This window comes from Molossus molossus, unplaced genomic scaffold (assembly GCF_014108415.1).
Source record: "Molossus molossus isolate mMolMol1 unplaced genomic scaffold, mMolMol1.p scaffold_m16_p_15, whole genome shotgun sequence".
NCBI lineage: Eukaryota > Metazoa > Chordata > Mammalia > Chiroptera > Molossidae > Molossus > Molossus molossus.
The window spans coordinates 35,732,348-35,747,979 of NW_023425350.1; the positions used below are offsets into that span (position 1 = coordinate 35,732,348).

At 40.7% G+C, this 15,632-nt stretch overlaps 1 protein-coding gene across 15 annotated transcripts in view; it reads right to left on the minus strand.

Annotated features, from left to right (window-relative positions):
* The window catches only part of NRXN1 (neurexin 1), a 1,071,251-nt gene extending 1,056,638 nt beyond the window's left edge, over nt 1-14,613 (minus strand). For all 15 annotated transcript variants that reach the window (XM_036262501.1, XM_036262500.1, XM_036262498.1 and 12 more), the window contains exons 1-2: nt 14,098-14,613; nt 9,728-11,406 (exon numbers count right to left, since the gene is read on the minus strand). In XM_036262501.1, the coding sequence (XP_036118394.1) occupies nt 9,728-10,499 (772 nt within the window). In that variant the 5' untranslated portion in view covers nt 10,500-11,406; nt 14,098-14,613. The remainder of the gene's footprint in view (nt 1-9,727; nt 11,407-14,097) is intronic.
* Nucleotides 14,614-15,632: the final 1,019 nt, after the last annotated feature.

Here is a 15,632-nt window from a genome sequence, read left to right on the forward strand (position 1 = left end):
CCTGGCATTGTTAGGTCACGAACAACAATACCTGCTTCCATTAGGGGTTGTCATCTGCACAGAATTCATTATGTCTATAATTAAACATAGAAAGCCCCACCTGACGTCAGGATGCTAGTGAAGCAACTGTTCTCGGCAGCTCCTCTTGTAACTTTCAGACTAACAGACCCCTCTGGGAACCCACCTGAGAAAGTGCTATTTGAAGTAGCACTTGGTCCTGTAAACGTGGTGTTGGTGCATTTCTAATTGCAGTCCAGATAGTTTGAGCACAAGTAACTAGACAAGAGGCTGTGTCAGCAACTTAGGTTTGCCAGGTCGGACTTGTTTTCCTCCCACTTCTTTCTAATAATAGTTTTTCATATATACCAGAAATAGCATAGAGAATATCTTTCTAAACTTGAAGAAAGGCTCCTGAGTTCAATTTTAGGCAATGCGTTGGAAAGCCAAACTGGCTTATCCAAAAAGAGAAACTATCTTCTAATTATGTATTTTTAATTAAGTGCCCTGTGTATCATTATTTCTGTCTTCTGCAGAACCATGTTCTAACTCAGCAACTCTCACGAAGTGTCTACTTATGGGACTGGGCTAGGTCTTTACATTTGTGCTGAATCACCATGGACTTTAGTATTTTCAATAATTTTCTCTCCCAACCTCTGAAATGAATAGAAATTTGAGTTCTGTGTTTTGTGAAACCTAGGTATTTTTATTCAAAAGATTAGAATTAGTTGTAATGTGCCCCGGTGGATGTTGCTCAGTAGTTAGAGCGTTGGACTGCGTGCACCAAAGTGTTGTGGGTTTAATTTCGGTCAAGCACATGTACCTGGGTTGCAGGTTAGATCCCTGGCCCTGGTTGAGGCATGTGCAGAAGGAAACCAATAAATGTATCTCTCTCACATCGGTTTCTCTCTCTATCTCTCCCTCCTTCCCTTCCATCCTCTCTCTAAGAATCAATGGGAAAAAAATATCCTCCAGTAAGGATTAACAAACAAAAAAGAAATAGTTGTAATGTTCTTTAGATGCAATGTACTGGGGCTTTACCACTACTTACATTAGAGTAGAATCAACACATTAAGTATAACATGAACAAATAAGCACATTACAGAAAGAAAATGGGATGAAGTCTTACAAGCTATTCCATTTCCTTATTTTGATGACATTAGCAAATGGCAGGAAATTTAAGAATCTGCCACAATTCTCAAATCTGAAGCCTTTATTATAAGTCAGCCATTCAAATTAGCACCAAGTTGACAGTTAATGAACAAATTCTCAGTATCCATTAGCTGTTTGTTCAGTAAAAGGCACAAGTCATATAATGGACAGAGGTGTCTGTTGGGGCAATGGGCACAAATAGGCTCAAATTTCAGCTCTGCCATTGAGTGATGGAACTTTGGGCAAGTTAGCATTTTTAATCCACAGTTTTCTCATCTGTAGAATGGGGATTTTATAAAACCTACCACGTGGGATGTTGAATGAGTAAATAAGGTAAGATGGACAAACTATACTGTGTAATGTCTTTCATTCAGTAAACACTAAATAGTAATTATACTGTTGTGATTCTAAACAGAATGATTTTACATTATATTCAAATTTGAGAGGTGCTTATAGCACCATTCAAGGAAGGTACATAGTACACCTTTTGAAATAATCTGATTCCTAATATTTTGGGAGAGGAATCATGTATATTAGTAGATTTAGACAGTATTATGAAATTTATAGTTGAACTAGTAATGCTTCTTCCAATATCCAATCACACTCATTAAAAAATGTATTGAGCTCTTACAACATCCTCATCGCTCAATTACTTACAATTTCAGCCATTAAGTTGCCCTAATTGGATAATATACATTGCTTGAATGTGCTGGTAGGACTTTTGCTCAACAGATGCAAATGTAAAATAATGTAATATGCTTGACAACAAAAATACATTTTAAAAAAAAGGAACCTATATCTAATTTCCATTATTAAGACACAAGAAATTGGAAACAAGTTTAAAGGTTGTACTGGTGTTTAGAACAGAATACTCTCTTTTCTGTTAGATTTATTCAAATATAAATGCATTCGCTCTCTGAAATGGTCTTTGGGTTTATATTATAGATATCTGACTCTTGCTTAAAAATTTTAAATATGGATTTCCTTTAAGGATTTCTTTGTAAGTAAATATGCATTTACTTTGTATGTATATGTAGTCAGTGCACAGGTACTCATTTAGCAGCTTTTTTTAATAATTCGAATTTTTTTTTATTGAGGTAGAGCTTACACACTGTAAAGAAAAATTTTAAGTGTATAGTTCAGTAAATTTTTACAAATATAAATACCCATGTAACCAACATCCAGATCAAGTCAAAGCCTTCACTGTGTCGTCTTCTAGTCAATGCCACTAACAGGTAACCTCTATTCTTAACTCTGTCACCATAGATTAGTTGTCTATTTTGGACTTCATAGAAATAGAATCATATAATATGCACTCATACAGTGGCTGCCTTAAATTCCTTATTTCATTAGGTTTTACACATGAGGAACAAGGGGACCAATGTCCTCTTTAATCAGCTTTTCTGTACTGATGGATCAATATGTAATAAGAGAATCCTACCAAATCTTATACACACTATTGAGCTTAAATGATCTAACGGGACTCCAAAGTAAAAGATTTACAGAACCATGTTTAATATTTCACTGTTAACATTCATAACATCCTAGAGCCATCTTCCTGCTGCCACTGGATAACTCTTTCAAATGTTCAAGTTTTTCTGAGAGTTTATATCATGAATATTTTGGGAGGTAGGTTAGCAGGAGTTCACAATATATTACTAGTCTGATTGTTTCTCAATTTACAGTACTAGAAATTAAAACATAAACATTAGTGACCTTACTTTACAGTGCTTTAGAGACAATGCCGCATCTGGAATTTAGTTTTTCAGCTTCCATGCCATATTCTGTTTACACACATTGTGTAAATAGTAATGTGGCAGGAAAACAGTGAGACAACACTGCACCTATTCTCATGTCCAAGTGGAAATACATTGAGTCTATGCATAAGAGAGAACATCAAAAAGTCATGCAACTTCTGAAGGGTTCTAAAGCAACTAACAAAACCTTTTTTTTCAAAACCTCATGCTAATATTTTAAGACTTACTATTCAGCAAAGACAACGAAGTTACCAATTCCTGTACTTTCGAGTAATAGAAAAGGGACTGTGCTATAAAAGCATGGAGAAATGCACACACAAAAGTATCAAGGTTTTGCATAATGAACTAAAATCTTTTTGAATGAAAAAATTATTTAGTTTAAATTATGTCAAAAATACTGGCATACTTTTTTGAAAGTACAGTTTGCATAGCAAACTTCTACTAGTAGGTTCATTATATCTCCATAATAAACAAAACCTATGAATATCTATGATAAGGCTTAATTTTCTTTTTTATACTTCTTAAAAATATGTTTTTATTGATTTTTTAAGGAGAGAGAGTTAGAAGCATCGACGTGAGAGAGAAATATCCATTGGCTGCCTCCTGCACACTTTCTGCACACCCCCTACTAGGGATCAAACCGCAACCCGGGCATGTACCCTGACTAGGAATCGAACCAGGACCTCTCAGTCCATGGGACGACACTCAAGCCACTGAACCACACTGGCCAGGCAGTCCTAATTTTCAATGCACATTTATAGGAGTTAAACCTACAAGCAGTGTAGCCACCAAATACTCACTGAGAAAGGGTTACAGAATAGGGTCAGTGACTGTTTTCGGGAACCAGTATGGCTCAGAGTCCCAATTCTCACAATGCATCTAAGAATAACAGAAATAAATTCCTTTCTACAGTCAATCAGGAGGAGTTTATTAATAATCAGTTTAAGTATCACATTTCATTTATTGATAATCAAAACTGGAATATGATTTTAATGGTATATGTATATAATTTTATGTTAAAAATATAATCTGTTCATAATAACTATAAGAATATCTTGCTTCAGCTTCTAAAGCTCAAATATATTACCTAGCTTCTCTGCAACAAACATGTAAATAACTCTAACTTATAGAAGAGCCACAAAGACAGATTATAAGGTAGATCCATTATATATCTATATCTAACATTAGGATAAATAGAGTAAGAATCACTATTTATGTATAGGGTTGAGATGGATAAAGGTATTAGTTTATGTGGTAATAGTTTTTACAAATGCTTCTGAATTAAAGGCTGCTTAATCATACTAAAAATTCTCAAATAGAATACAATTTTTAAAAATATCTGGAATCATGATTAGACATAAGTAATATTAGAGCTTAACTATGTAAAATAGATGTCATTGTCTTTACGATTTGCTTTTCTTTGCAAGTTGAATCTTTGAGGCTAATCAAAGATCACTGTTACATTATAATTTATTTTAAATGAGAAAAAAATCTTCCATATTTTAATTATGCTAGAAAGTGCCCCTAAAGAAAATGGTATTCGCAGAAGTGGTTGTGCCAGTGACGGTGGTGGTTCTTAGAACAAAAATAACAAGTGAACACTTCAGAATGTTTACCAGGTTCCAGACACTGTTCTCAAACCTTTACATAAAGTCACCTGCTTAATTTTGATAAGATCCCTATGAGGTAAGTACACTTACTATCCCAGTTCCACAGATCACAAAACTGAGGAATAGAAGAGTGAATGTAGAGTCCTTCAAATCAGGCAGTGTGACCCCAGAGTATGGATAATTTAATCTCTACATTACAATTGCAACTCCAAACAGTTAAACAAAATCTCAAAAAATACATTCTACCTCATTCCTGGCCTTCTAGAACATAACTCAATTTTGATTATTAATTTATAGTCAAGCTTTTTTTTTTACTAGACCAGATAGAGGTCTTTCATTGTCATACTTTAAGAGCTTCCCAGAACATTTTATCTAGATCAAAATTATTTATGGATTTCTCCATTCCACTCCAAGCTTTTTCAGCACAGATGTTCCAACTTGTCCTACACTGATAGACTGCAAACAAAACTCTGGTAGAATCTCTGAATTATTTTTTTTCCAATACCTACCTATATAGAAAATGCTTATTTTTTTAACCTTACAAAGATTATAAGTATCTATGTAATATTTTCTTTAATTGTGCAGTTAAAGTATGGAAAGCTTAGACTCAATCAACCAATATACACTGTCATAAAAAAGATGTTTGGCAAGGAACCTGCCATTGCCAATGGGCTCCAGAACCTTTAGAGTCAATGGGTATATCTGAGAAAAACCTCATGACCAATCACATACAGGGTTCAGACAATGCTTTGGTTTTCACAGGTAGAACCAAAGGGTTCCAAACAACAGATGGCCTTAGATGTCTACGCATAAGTAAACTCACAAAGATTCTAACTTCCTTAGAGAAAAGAATCTTGTTTTTCTCTGTGTGCCCTAGTTCTCGCTACAGCTTACAGTGGGTGCTTAACAAATGTTGTTGACTGACAAACAGAAAATAATGTCTTCTCCTTTTCCTCTGGCCCCCTATCACTCTGCTCTCTACACTGTAGCCAGAGGGACACTTTTGAAATATAAATTTAATAATGGCATCCTCCTCCTAACCTTCCGCACTAAACTCCATCCAGTGCTTTTCTACCACGTTTACATCAAAGATTCAAATCCCTACAAGGTCTAGAAGGCCCTGCATGATCTGGTCCTGCTCCTTTCTCTAAGAGCCCCATGCTCAAGAAACTCCTCTCAAGTACTAGAATGTGCCATGCCACCTTCTGCACCAGCATTCTGTACCTAATACTTCTCCTCTTCCCTACCTAGTGAATTCCTTCTCATCTCTCAGATTTTAGTTTAAACAGCACTCTTTAGGAAATCCTGCTTGGATTGGGTCAGTTCATGCTGTTTTAAATTGTCACCGTACCGTACACCAGTCCTCTAAAACACACACTACCATTTCTTTTGTTTATTTGTTTAATCATTGTGCCTCCTCACTGGAATGCAGAGTCTGTGAAGAAAGGAACCATTTCAGAGAGTCTACATTTGACTGCCCCAGTCTAGTACTCGGACCCACACAAAGCCCTCAATATTTGTTAAATAAAGAAATGAATGAGTATTTAAATGAGTGACTATGGTTGTCTATCTGGTTCTGTTAGAGAAGTCATAGAAAACAGGGATTTATTAAATAATATCTATCACACTGCTAAGTTTATTAATATTAAGCAATCAACCATCACAAGACATGTGTTTATGGCCATTTAAATAGGGAATATAAACAAAAGGTAGACTCAGAATCTAGTATGGAATTTTAATATAAATGACCTTGAAATACATGAAAACTGGACCTGGAAATCATATAAAGTTTAACTTAATTTCTCATTGATCAGCCTTTTATTCTCATTTTCAAACTGGATAGCCATGGAATTCACTAATTCTTTTTAGCTGCTAGAGAACTATTAGTCCTCTTAAGTAGAAACTTATTAAATAATAATGGCCCCAGGCCACTTAGATAAGTATGATTCTCTAAAAAAGATCCGTACCCCATAAGCATCAATCATTTGGGAAAGATGACCTTCTGAGATAGTTCAGTTCTAGGGCTAACTCTCAGGGTCAAAAATGGAACTGATGCATAAGTCAGTTCTGTTCCACCAGCCGTATGTATGTATGTATGTATGTATGTGTATGTGTGTGTGTATATATATATATGTATGTGTGTGTGTGTGTGTGTGTGTGTGTGTGTGTGTGTGTATTCCTCTTGATTAATACTGATCCTGAAAAAATATGAACCTTAATAAGCTGGAAATCTTATTCAGCAGACATGATAATATAGGGCTCGAGCATAAGTGTTTGTGTGCTCTCATCCAGGCTACACCACTAACTTGTCCGTGACATATAACCTCTCTTTTGTTCTCTTTCCATTACTACATAAATAAATAAATAAAACTTGCTAGGCCTGAAGAAAAATAGAGTAAGGATAAAAGTGAATTCATTAAATAAAAACATTCTGGAAACTCACAGGTGTATATATCGTTTCAAGACATTCTAGGCTGGGGGGGAGAGGATTGTCTTACTGTTGTTTTAATAATTTTACAGTATTTTGAATATGAAAGCAACTAAAGTAATATTAGACACTTTTATTAAGTTAAAAAATTATAGTTACGACAAGGCATTATTTAAATTTTATTGTTTTTTTAAATAAAGTTTCTCTAATGAATGTGCATTCATCTTATTTAAATTAGTTTTTTAAAAGAATGTGGCAATCAGATAAATATCAGTGTGAATACTGGCTAGAGGCAGGGCTTTGTTTATGCCTCATCTGAATAGAAATCATCTATCCCTAGCCATCAATAGATGATTGGTGTTGAGAGAGGCATCAATTCTCAATTAATTATTTAATCATTACTTGACACACATGAAACAGAGAAAATAATCAAAATGGAGCCAATTCTTTTGGGAAGAAAGACTCTGCCTTTATCACTCCATCTCCCATTCATGTGATAATCAAAGGAATCCAGCCTTTTGTTTTCTTTTCATGTCTAGTGGTGATCTTTGCGCTCTGGTTTAAGCTTAAATTTTCAAAATGAATCAATGCTCCAGAACAATCCTGATGGATTTTCTTTTCTGGGTTGAATGACCTTATGCATCAGGTACTATACTGTTCAGTTATACAGCTTGGTAATTCCAAATTCTTCATTTTATGGAAAGAGCTATCCACTTGCAACATAAAATGCATTTCAGAGACATCTGATTCTGCTTCTCTTCAACATATGACTGTTGCCATGCTTTCTCCACTCTTAACTACTGATTATGCATGATCCTTGGATTCCCTATGTTAAAAATATATGGAAACATTAAAATTTTCATTTAAAACACCCTCCCACAGAGAACAAGCTGTGTCATATTTGTCTCCTAATTTAAGAAAGGAAGTTATACCTCATGTGTCCTTCATTAAATGTACTGCTCTGTATTTTAAAGTGGCACTGGGATACTTAGAGCAATTTTTGCCATAAAATAATGTTCATTTTATTCATTTCTATTAATCGGTGTAGAGGTATGCAACTTCAAATTATATTATTGCAAATCATCACATGTAGTTACCTTATTTGTGATTTACAATTAAGTCAGATTTGGTAGAGCGAAACATGTACTATTTTATTTATTTCAAACATAACTACAAAGCCTGATGCTAAGTCCATGGAAATTTACTGGCCAAGCTGAAATGCAGTATAAGCCATGGAATATACAGTCTTCTGTAATGACTTAAGTCAAAAATTATGAAAACAAAAGCTCTCATGAAGACAGGGCAAGAAAATCACCCTTTACTTTTTTCATAAACCCATGAACTCTCCTAATCACCAGCTTTTTTCTTGCTATCTCCCTTTGCTGTTTAAACAACTACAAATTGCATCAAGCCTTCATTTTTCTTAGTCAAGTGAGAGAAAACTGCCAAGTCTAATGAGATTTACAAGGGCTAGTTCCCCTTAGCAGTGTCAGCAAAAAACAAAAAACAGAAGACATTGTACAATAATATACAGCCATACATAGAGCTTAGTCCCTAAAGCTTTCAAAACCAGATTTAATAATTCACCTCTTTTTAAATTTTAGCCATAAATACCATTTATCCATGTATTGATTGCTTTGATTTGACCCATGAGCTATCTACTTGAAACCCTGACTGACATCTTGCCTCCTGGTCAGCCACAGATATATCCATGTTTCATTGTTTTCATATCATTCACTTTCTGTTCATAGGCTTTTCTGTATTTATACAATTTTTTTCCTTGATCATTGTCATGTAGTAACACTGGAGAAACACTAATGACTGAATGTATAAAGGGGAGAAAATAAAATTTAGATATGATTTTATTTTAAATTCCACAGTTTCAATCTCTGAGAACAACAGAAATTACAACGTGGCCTCCACTACTCAGATAAATATCCTTAGCTGAAGATCCTCAGATAATCTCTTGCAGTCTTTCATATGCATCTCCTGTTTATTAGCTTCCCAGTCCAACAACATCTACATTTCTCTACGATTTATTTTCCCAAAGCATCTGCTAATAGAGAAATTCTATTTAATCTCTAGCATTTCTAAACATTAGCTGGCCTGTCTCCCACTTAAGAAACCACGGAAATCACATAATTTTACTTAAATTGACAAATGTTGGACTCGGTCATAACCATAGAAAATCTTCACATACCCTCTCCTCCGTTTTCCCACAAACAGGAGCAGGACTTCCCTTTACTTGTAAAAGGCTCAGCAGTGCCCATGAATCCTGCCTCCCTGTCCTCAACCAAGAGTAACTACCTGGAGATGCCCGACCACGGTGAACCTGTTCTGCGCTTCATTCTTCACGGACTGTGCGCCCAATCTTGATGCCTGTTTGCATCTAATGGGGGGAATCTGTGCGTCACTGGCTTAAAGGTGGCAGAGGAAAGCACAACTCAGGTGGGCCATGACCCAGTGAAGGCAGGGAGCAGCCTGGCCAAGGGTCCACGGAATGAGGACCACAGGGCACCCTACTTGCCACGTGGTCGTAGCAGGGCTGGTAGAAAGGGCTCCCCAGGAGGAAAGTGGCTGCTCCACCACTAAGAGGGTGCCAAGGGAGGAGCTGTGAAGGTGAGGAGGCGGAGAGGCCCGAAACAGGTCTTCACCCAGAAACTATGTGAAACACTGTCGAGAGAAGGAAGCCCCCATGCACCGGCCCAGCCCCGATGCCGGCCCTGCCTCCCCCGCCCTGGCCAGGCCGAGGCCCCGGAGGGTGGTCGGGCGGCGGGCCTTACCTTGGCTGCAGTCCTTGCCGTGGAAGCCGGTTCGCGAGCAGTCGCACACCGCCTGGTCGTCCACCACGGAGCACACGCCCCCGTTGAGGCACACGCCACCCTCGCCCTCCTCGCCCGCCTCGCACGGGCTCCCGCCGCCGCTGCTGGGCGGCTCGTCGTCCAGCTTCACCTCGCCGCTGTCCACCGGCAGCGCCTGCGTGGAGTTGACCCGCACGTCGCGAATCCAGCCCTTGAAGGGCTCCCGCTCCCGCACCGAGGCCAGGGTGAGCTTGAGCGCCGCCGCGCGCAGTTCGGGGGGCAGCCCGCCGACGAACAGGCCGCTGAACACCGTCATGTCCCTCCGCTTGGACTTGACCTCCACCCACTTGGCCTCGGCCTGGTCGATGAAGAGCGTGGTGTTGCGGAACTGGCGGCGGATGAGCACGCTGTGCCAGGCGCCGTCGTTGACCGGCGTGTCGGCCAGCAGCGTGGCGGGCTCGGCGCAGAAGATGGAGAAGCTGAGCTGCAGGCGGCCGCCGCGCGTCAGGATGAGCTCCAGGAAGTCGCAGAAGCCCTCGTCGTCGAAGTAGAGCACGAGGCCGCGCGCGCTGCGCGTCTTCAGCTGGAAGCTCATCTCGCTCTCGCAGCAGGCGTTCCACTTGGGGAAGCGCGTCCACTGGCCCTCGGCGCCCGGGAACTCCAGCCCGCTGCCCAGCTCCGCCCAGCAGCCCAGCAGCAGCAGCGAGAGGCACAGGAGAAAGCAGCCCCCGCGCTGGAGCAGCGCCGACCCCATGCTCGGGGCTGGGGGGCGGCGGGGGGGTGCCGGGGCCGACAGGGTCAAAATCGTCCTGGACACCGTGATGCAGAAATAAGGGTCCCGGAGTCAGTAGGGTAGGGAGATGGGCAAGAGTGGGAGGGATACACCCTCCTTTATCTAGCTCTTTTTTTCTTCTTCTTCTTCCAGCAACCCCTCCCTCTCTCCTTATAGTCCCCTCCCAACTGGAAAACGTAGACCCAAGTGGTGCAGGGCAGCCACAAAACTTCCAGACCAAAGGGAGGAGACACTTTGGAAGCAACGTTCTGGAAAAGGCGTCAAGAGAAGGTCAAGGGAACTCACTCATCCATTTGCGTCAGATGAACTAGTTCAAGGGCATCGGTGGTGTCAACAGATGCTTCACTCCTCAGATATCATCATCTGCCAGGTACCCTCAGTGGTGCCAGGCAAAAGGGAAGCAGTTAGATTCAGGTAAGCAGTAAACACTTCTCAGAGAAGTACAAGGAGCCAGCAATGAACCAGAATCCTTGGGTGTTTGTGAACGCCCTCTCCAGACGTAGTGTCCCAAACCAGGAGGGAGAAAGGGGTTCCTTGTCTCCTGAGAGCACCACTCATCAACCCCAGAGGAGTTTCAAAGGCCTGCTTCTTCTGTCATATCATGGACTTCCTGCACCACTGGAGCCAGAGCAGAATTCCTTATGCATGGCCTCATGGGCTGGATTATACTTCTCTTTCCCCTCCCCACAGTAGGGTTCAAACCTAGAGCTGTGAAGTAGCCGGAAGCTGTTAGATGTAGGAATCACAACAGCTCCTCTTCTTTTCTCTCCACCTCTGCAAAGCCAAGCTAAGATGCCAGCATATCAATTGGTTGTGTGTTGGTGATGCATTGTGGTTTTATTTTGTCTTTTAATAAGGACCCAGAAATCTGCAGAAAATTAAAATAAAGTTCTGAAGTCATTCATAGTAGCATATAAATCATTATTCAGCTCAGAAACTAGGTATATAACTACTGCTGTTAGTAAGCCAGAGTTAACCTTATTGGAAGGAGCTTATTTGTCCTGATCTACAAGACCTAATGTATCCTAATAGTTAATATCACACTCTTACAATCATCCATTACACCCTTGTAGTTTATTATATCTGTTAATAGGTAACCCTCCCAGGTTTTCATTAAGATTTGGTTACTTCTTACTGTTTCTAAGAAAGTTTAATTTTAAAAATATATAAAGGAGGGGAGGGAAAAGGCCCTTACATGAACATGAAAAATACAACCTATTCAAATCTCAGTCAATAGCTGATTTTACAGCAGGCAAAGCAGATGAAACTATCCACTGGAAGCTGCCGCCTTGGATGAGTATATCATTCCTACCATTTTATTTTTCTCAGAGAGAGAAGGAATACTGATGGTTTCTTGGGAGTCCTTTTAAAATTTCAAACAAGTATTTTTCTCCTTTATAGTAAAGGAACAATCTATTATAAGAGAAAACATCTAGCTGGAGTTAGATACTTATTTTTGGCAGCATTGTGACTCAATTGCCATATTACTAACTCCTCTACAGATGTGAAAAGTATTTAATATTTTGCCTAGCTATGTAGTGATCTTAACTCCTCTTCAAGTACTTATCTGGCTGTCAGCTCAGAATTTGTGTGGTCAGAACAGCAGTTGGCATGTGTATTACCTTAGCTGATATGGCTCTAAGATATTAGAATTTAAAATCATATCTTTGAATTACTCACTATACTGTTAAATCACTTGATTTTATTCAACTCTAATCTGACAGATTCTTGAAATGGTACAGAAATCATAAAAAGTGAGTTGTTTTAAAGTCATTTTTTAACCAAAAAATATTACTCTCATATTTTGACCCCCAAAATCACAAATATATAATCTGGTCATGTTGAGCAAACACATGTGTATGCCCCCCCAACACACAAACACACACATGCGCGCGCACACACACACACACACACACACACACAATTTATTGCCTGGACACAAAAGCTCACTATCCAATTAACACTTTCTTTTTTCCCTACAAGCTGAAACTAGCAGTAATTTATGGCACCGCATTGTGCTGCTGCTCCTCCATGGAGGGAGCTGAGAGCATTTCTCTTCAGTACAGAGCAATCCCTACAGGTGTCAGCTGAGAGCCACCAAGCTAGGGGATCCCACTTCAAGTTCCTCCCCAGATGAAATTGATGACTGGTCTCTTTCAACACACACACACACACACACACACACACACACTGCCCACTAGCAAAAGGAAATAAAAATCTCAGTTGCTTATTTATTATGGCTGATACATCCCACACCATCAGCAGTCACCAGCCATATCTTGTCTACTCCTATGCCAAGCCCAATGAAAGGTGCTCTTTAAAATCATTCTAAGGTAGCATATTATTCAATATCCTCTCTCTTTTTTAAAGTAGTCTCAGTAATCTGCCAAATCTTCAATCATTTGTGAAATAATTCTGGGATTTCAAGATCAAGAATAGTGCTTTGTAACCATCCACAAGCTCATGGGTTAGAAAAGCATTTTTATGTGACTCGGTTGGATCTGATTATTTTATTAATTAATATTACATATATCAGAAAATATTTCTTCACCCTCTTTTTCTGCCCTCCTCCAGTAATGCATACCTTGACAGTTTTTTAAGGAACGGAGAAGGGGGGGGGACACATACATATATATTCTTAACCACAGGGGAGGTCAACTGACTCTCCCAGTTCTTAGAGGAAGCTCATTGTGTGTGAGAGAGTATCTGTATTGATATGGAGAAAGAGGATTCTCTCTAGGTGCCGGAAAAACCTGGGAGTTCACAAATCAGAGGATGAAATAAAAGGATCTGAAAAACAACCTTACTGCAGCCAAAGGAAGAAGCGCTCTAATTCAAAAGCAGACTAACAGCCTCATTAATCTTTTCTTTCATTTCTAGAATCAAATTCATTCCCAAGCCACTGGAAGGATCGATACAGTATGCTCAATGGCTGCAGTTGCATTTATTTTAATATGTTAGTGATATCACACATACATATATACATGCATACACACCTTTCTATGCACCCTTCAATATATACCATCATAAAGAACCTGAAAATTTGGGGAGAATGTTTAGAAGTGCCTATCATCCCCCACCCCCCCGCCCCGGCTTTTGCAAAGTCCATCAATACCAATGCACACCCAAAATTCTCCCTGGCTTTCCCGCCCAGTCTCTAAGCTCCATCTCTAATACTAGTGCAGTTTCTTGGATCCTGGAGTCGACTACAGAAATTAAAGATAGGCACAGCATGCGGTTGATGAGGAAGAGAAAGACAGATGTAGATAATAGATACATGTTATTGCTTTGGTTTCTAACTTGCCTGTTTTCTTTCTTTTGCTAATAAATCACTGCATTCAGCCTTTAAGTTACTACTCCAGTTCCACCATCTCATCTTCTTGCCATCTATTTAAAAAGCTGCATGCAAAACAACCAGGATCTATACTCCTCCACCCTCCTACCACCCATCCTTCCCTGTGCAGTTGTAGCAGATTCTGGCTCAGTTACAACGGGAAAGATCCTTCTCCAGCTTGCCTCGCCCCATCCCCTCCCCCCAACCCAAATAGAGCTTCTTTACCTGCCCGGTTATTCCCCTTAGCTCGAGCCTGAGCCTGAAGCATGCATCGGTCAAAGCGAATTTCCTGAGGTCTGTGGATAAGGCGACTGCCGCTGCCTTTTCAGAGGCGTCAGGCTTGAGCGTCTATCTCCAGGAGTGCGGGAGGGAAGAACAGGCAACGGAGGGGAGCAGAAGGAGGAGGAGGAGAGGAAAAGAGCTGGGAAGGAGGAGGCGGTGGTGGAGCCCGAGAAGGCTGGGTTACGTGACGCGGAGTGCTGTCCTTCTGAAAGAGAAGGGCGGAGCTGAGCTCTCCGCAGTACCGTGGAGAGCGGCGGGCCGTCCTCAAGCTGCGATGCTGGTGGGGTCCGACCGCGGGCGCAGCCCCTCCAGCTCCAGGTCAGGATGCTGCGTACCTTTGCTTCATCCCCTTGCAGGGGGAGGCCGACCCAGGGGGCGGGGACCTGCCGCAAGCGCTTCTAACTTGTCACCACCCACCCTCCGAGAGAGAGAGAGAGAGAGAGAGAGAGAGAGAGAGAGAGAAAGAGAGAGAGAGAACGAACACCAGAGAACCAAGTAGCCTACTGAGCATGCCCAGGCCCCTGCTAGACCCACAGAAAGCTATGTGAAGATTTCACTTCTCCAGGGTTTAGTCGTGATTGGGCGAGGGTACCTGAGAGTGTTTCAGGGAAGCGCTGGGCAGCCAAAAGAAAGGGGCCAAGAAGTCAGTATTTAAGATGAGCTCCGGTTTCACTTGTTCACTTTGCTCTCCTGCTTAGAACCCCTGGAAGCTGCAGCCCTTCCAGTAATGCAGAAACACGCAAGACACACCGTCGTTGGCATTCCCCCAGATCCAACTTCCTGCCCACCGTGGCCAGAGCGATCACTTCGCACCTTCACGATCTGCTTAGGGTGTGCCAAAAAGACGTGAGAGAGACCCACCAGTCTAACGCAGCAACTACCTTGAAGACCAACCAGACTTAAGTCTGCCTTACAAGGTGCTTCTCCTGGCCGCATCTCATCATCCGCCAGCTTTCAGTGCCCTGCCCTGGCCGTGGGCATCCTGAGCTGATCCAAGTTCTGTACCTGTTTAACTCTTCCCTTTGTCTCCTTTCTTTTGCAGCTGGTAAAACCTGGAGTGAGTCAAACTGTTTACAGGCTCTAATGATCACTGGGCATGCCCAGTAGGCATTGCTGACTTTGGTGAGAAAGGAGTTAACTCTCAGGGAACTTGCAGAATAGGTGGTAGAGAAGTCCAAACAAAGTGTGTGGCTTTAAATTATAGTTTGAGTCCTATGGACATTTAAATTTCTAACCCTATTATATTCCTAGCCTGGGTTAGTCTTAGAACAGAAACAGCAGACATATTTATTTCAGCACCACAAACCTAATAGCTTCAGCCTCAAAAGCTATAAGGTAAGGCTATTTTCTGCCTCTAGGCCCTATAAAGCAAGACTGTAACAACTAGACAAACTCAAGAGTACTGAAATAATATACATTTCAAATGCAACATTCATTTCCTTCCAAAGAAACCAGAACTCATTCCCATATTAAGCCTG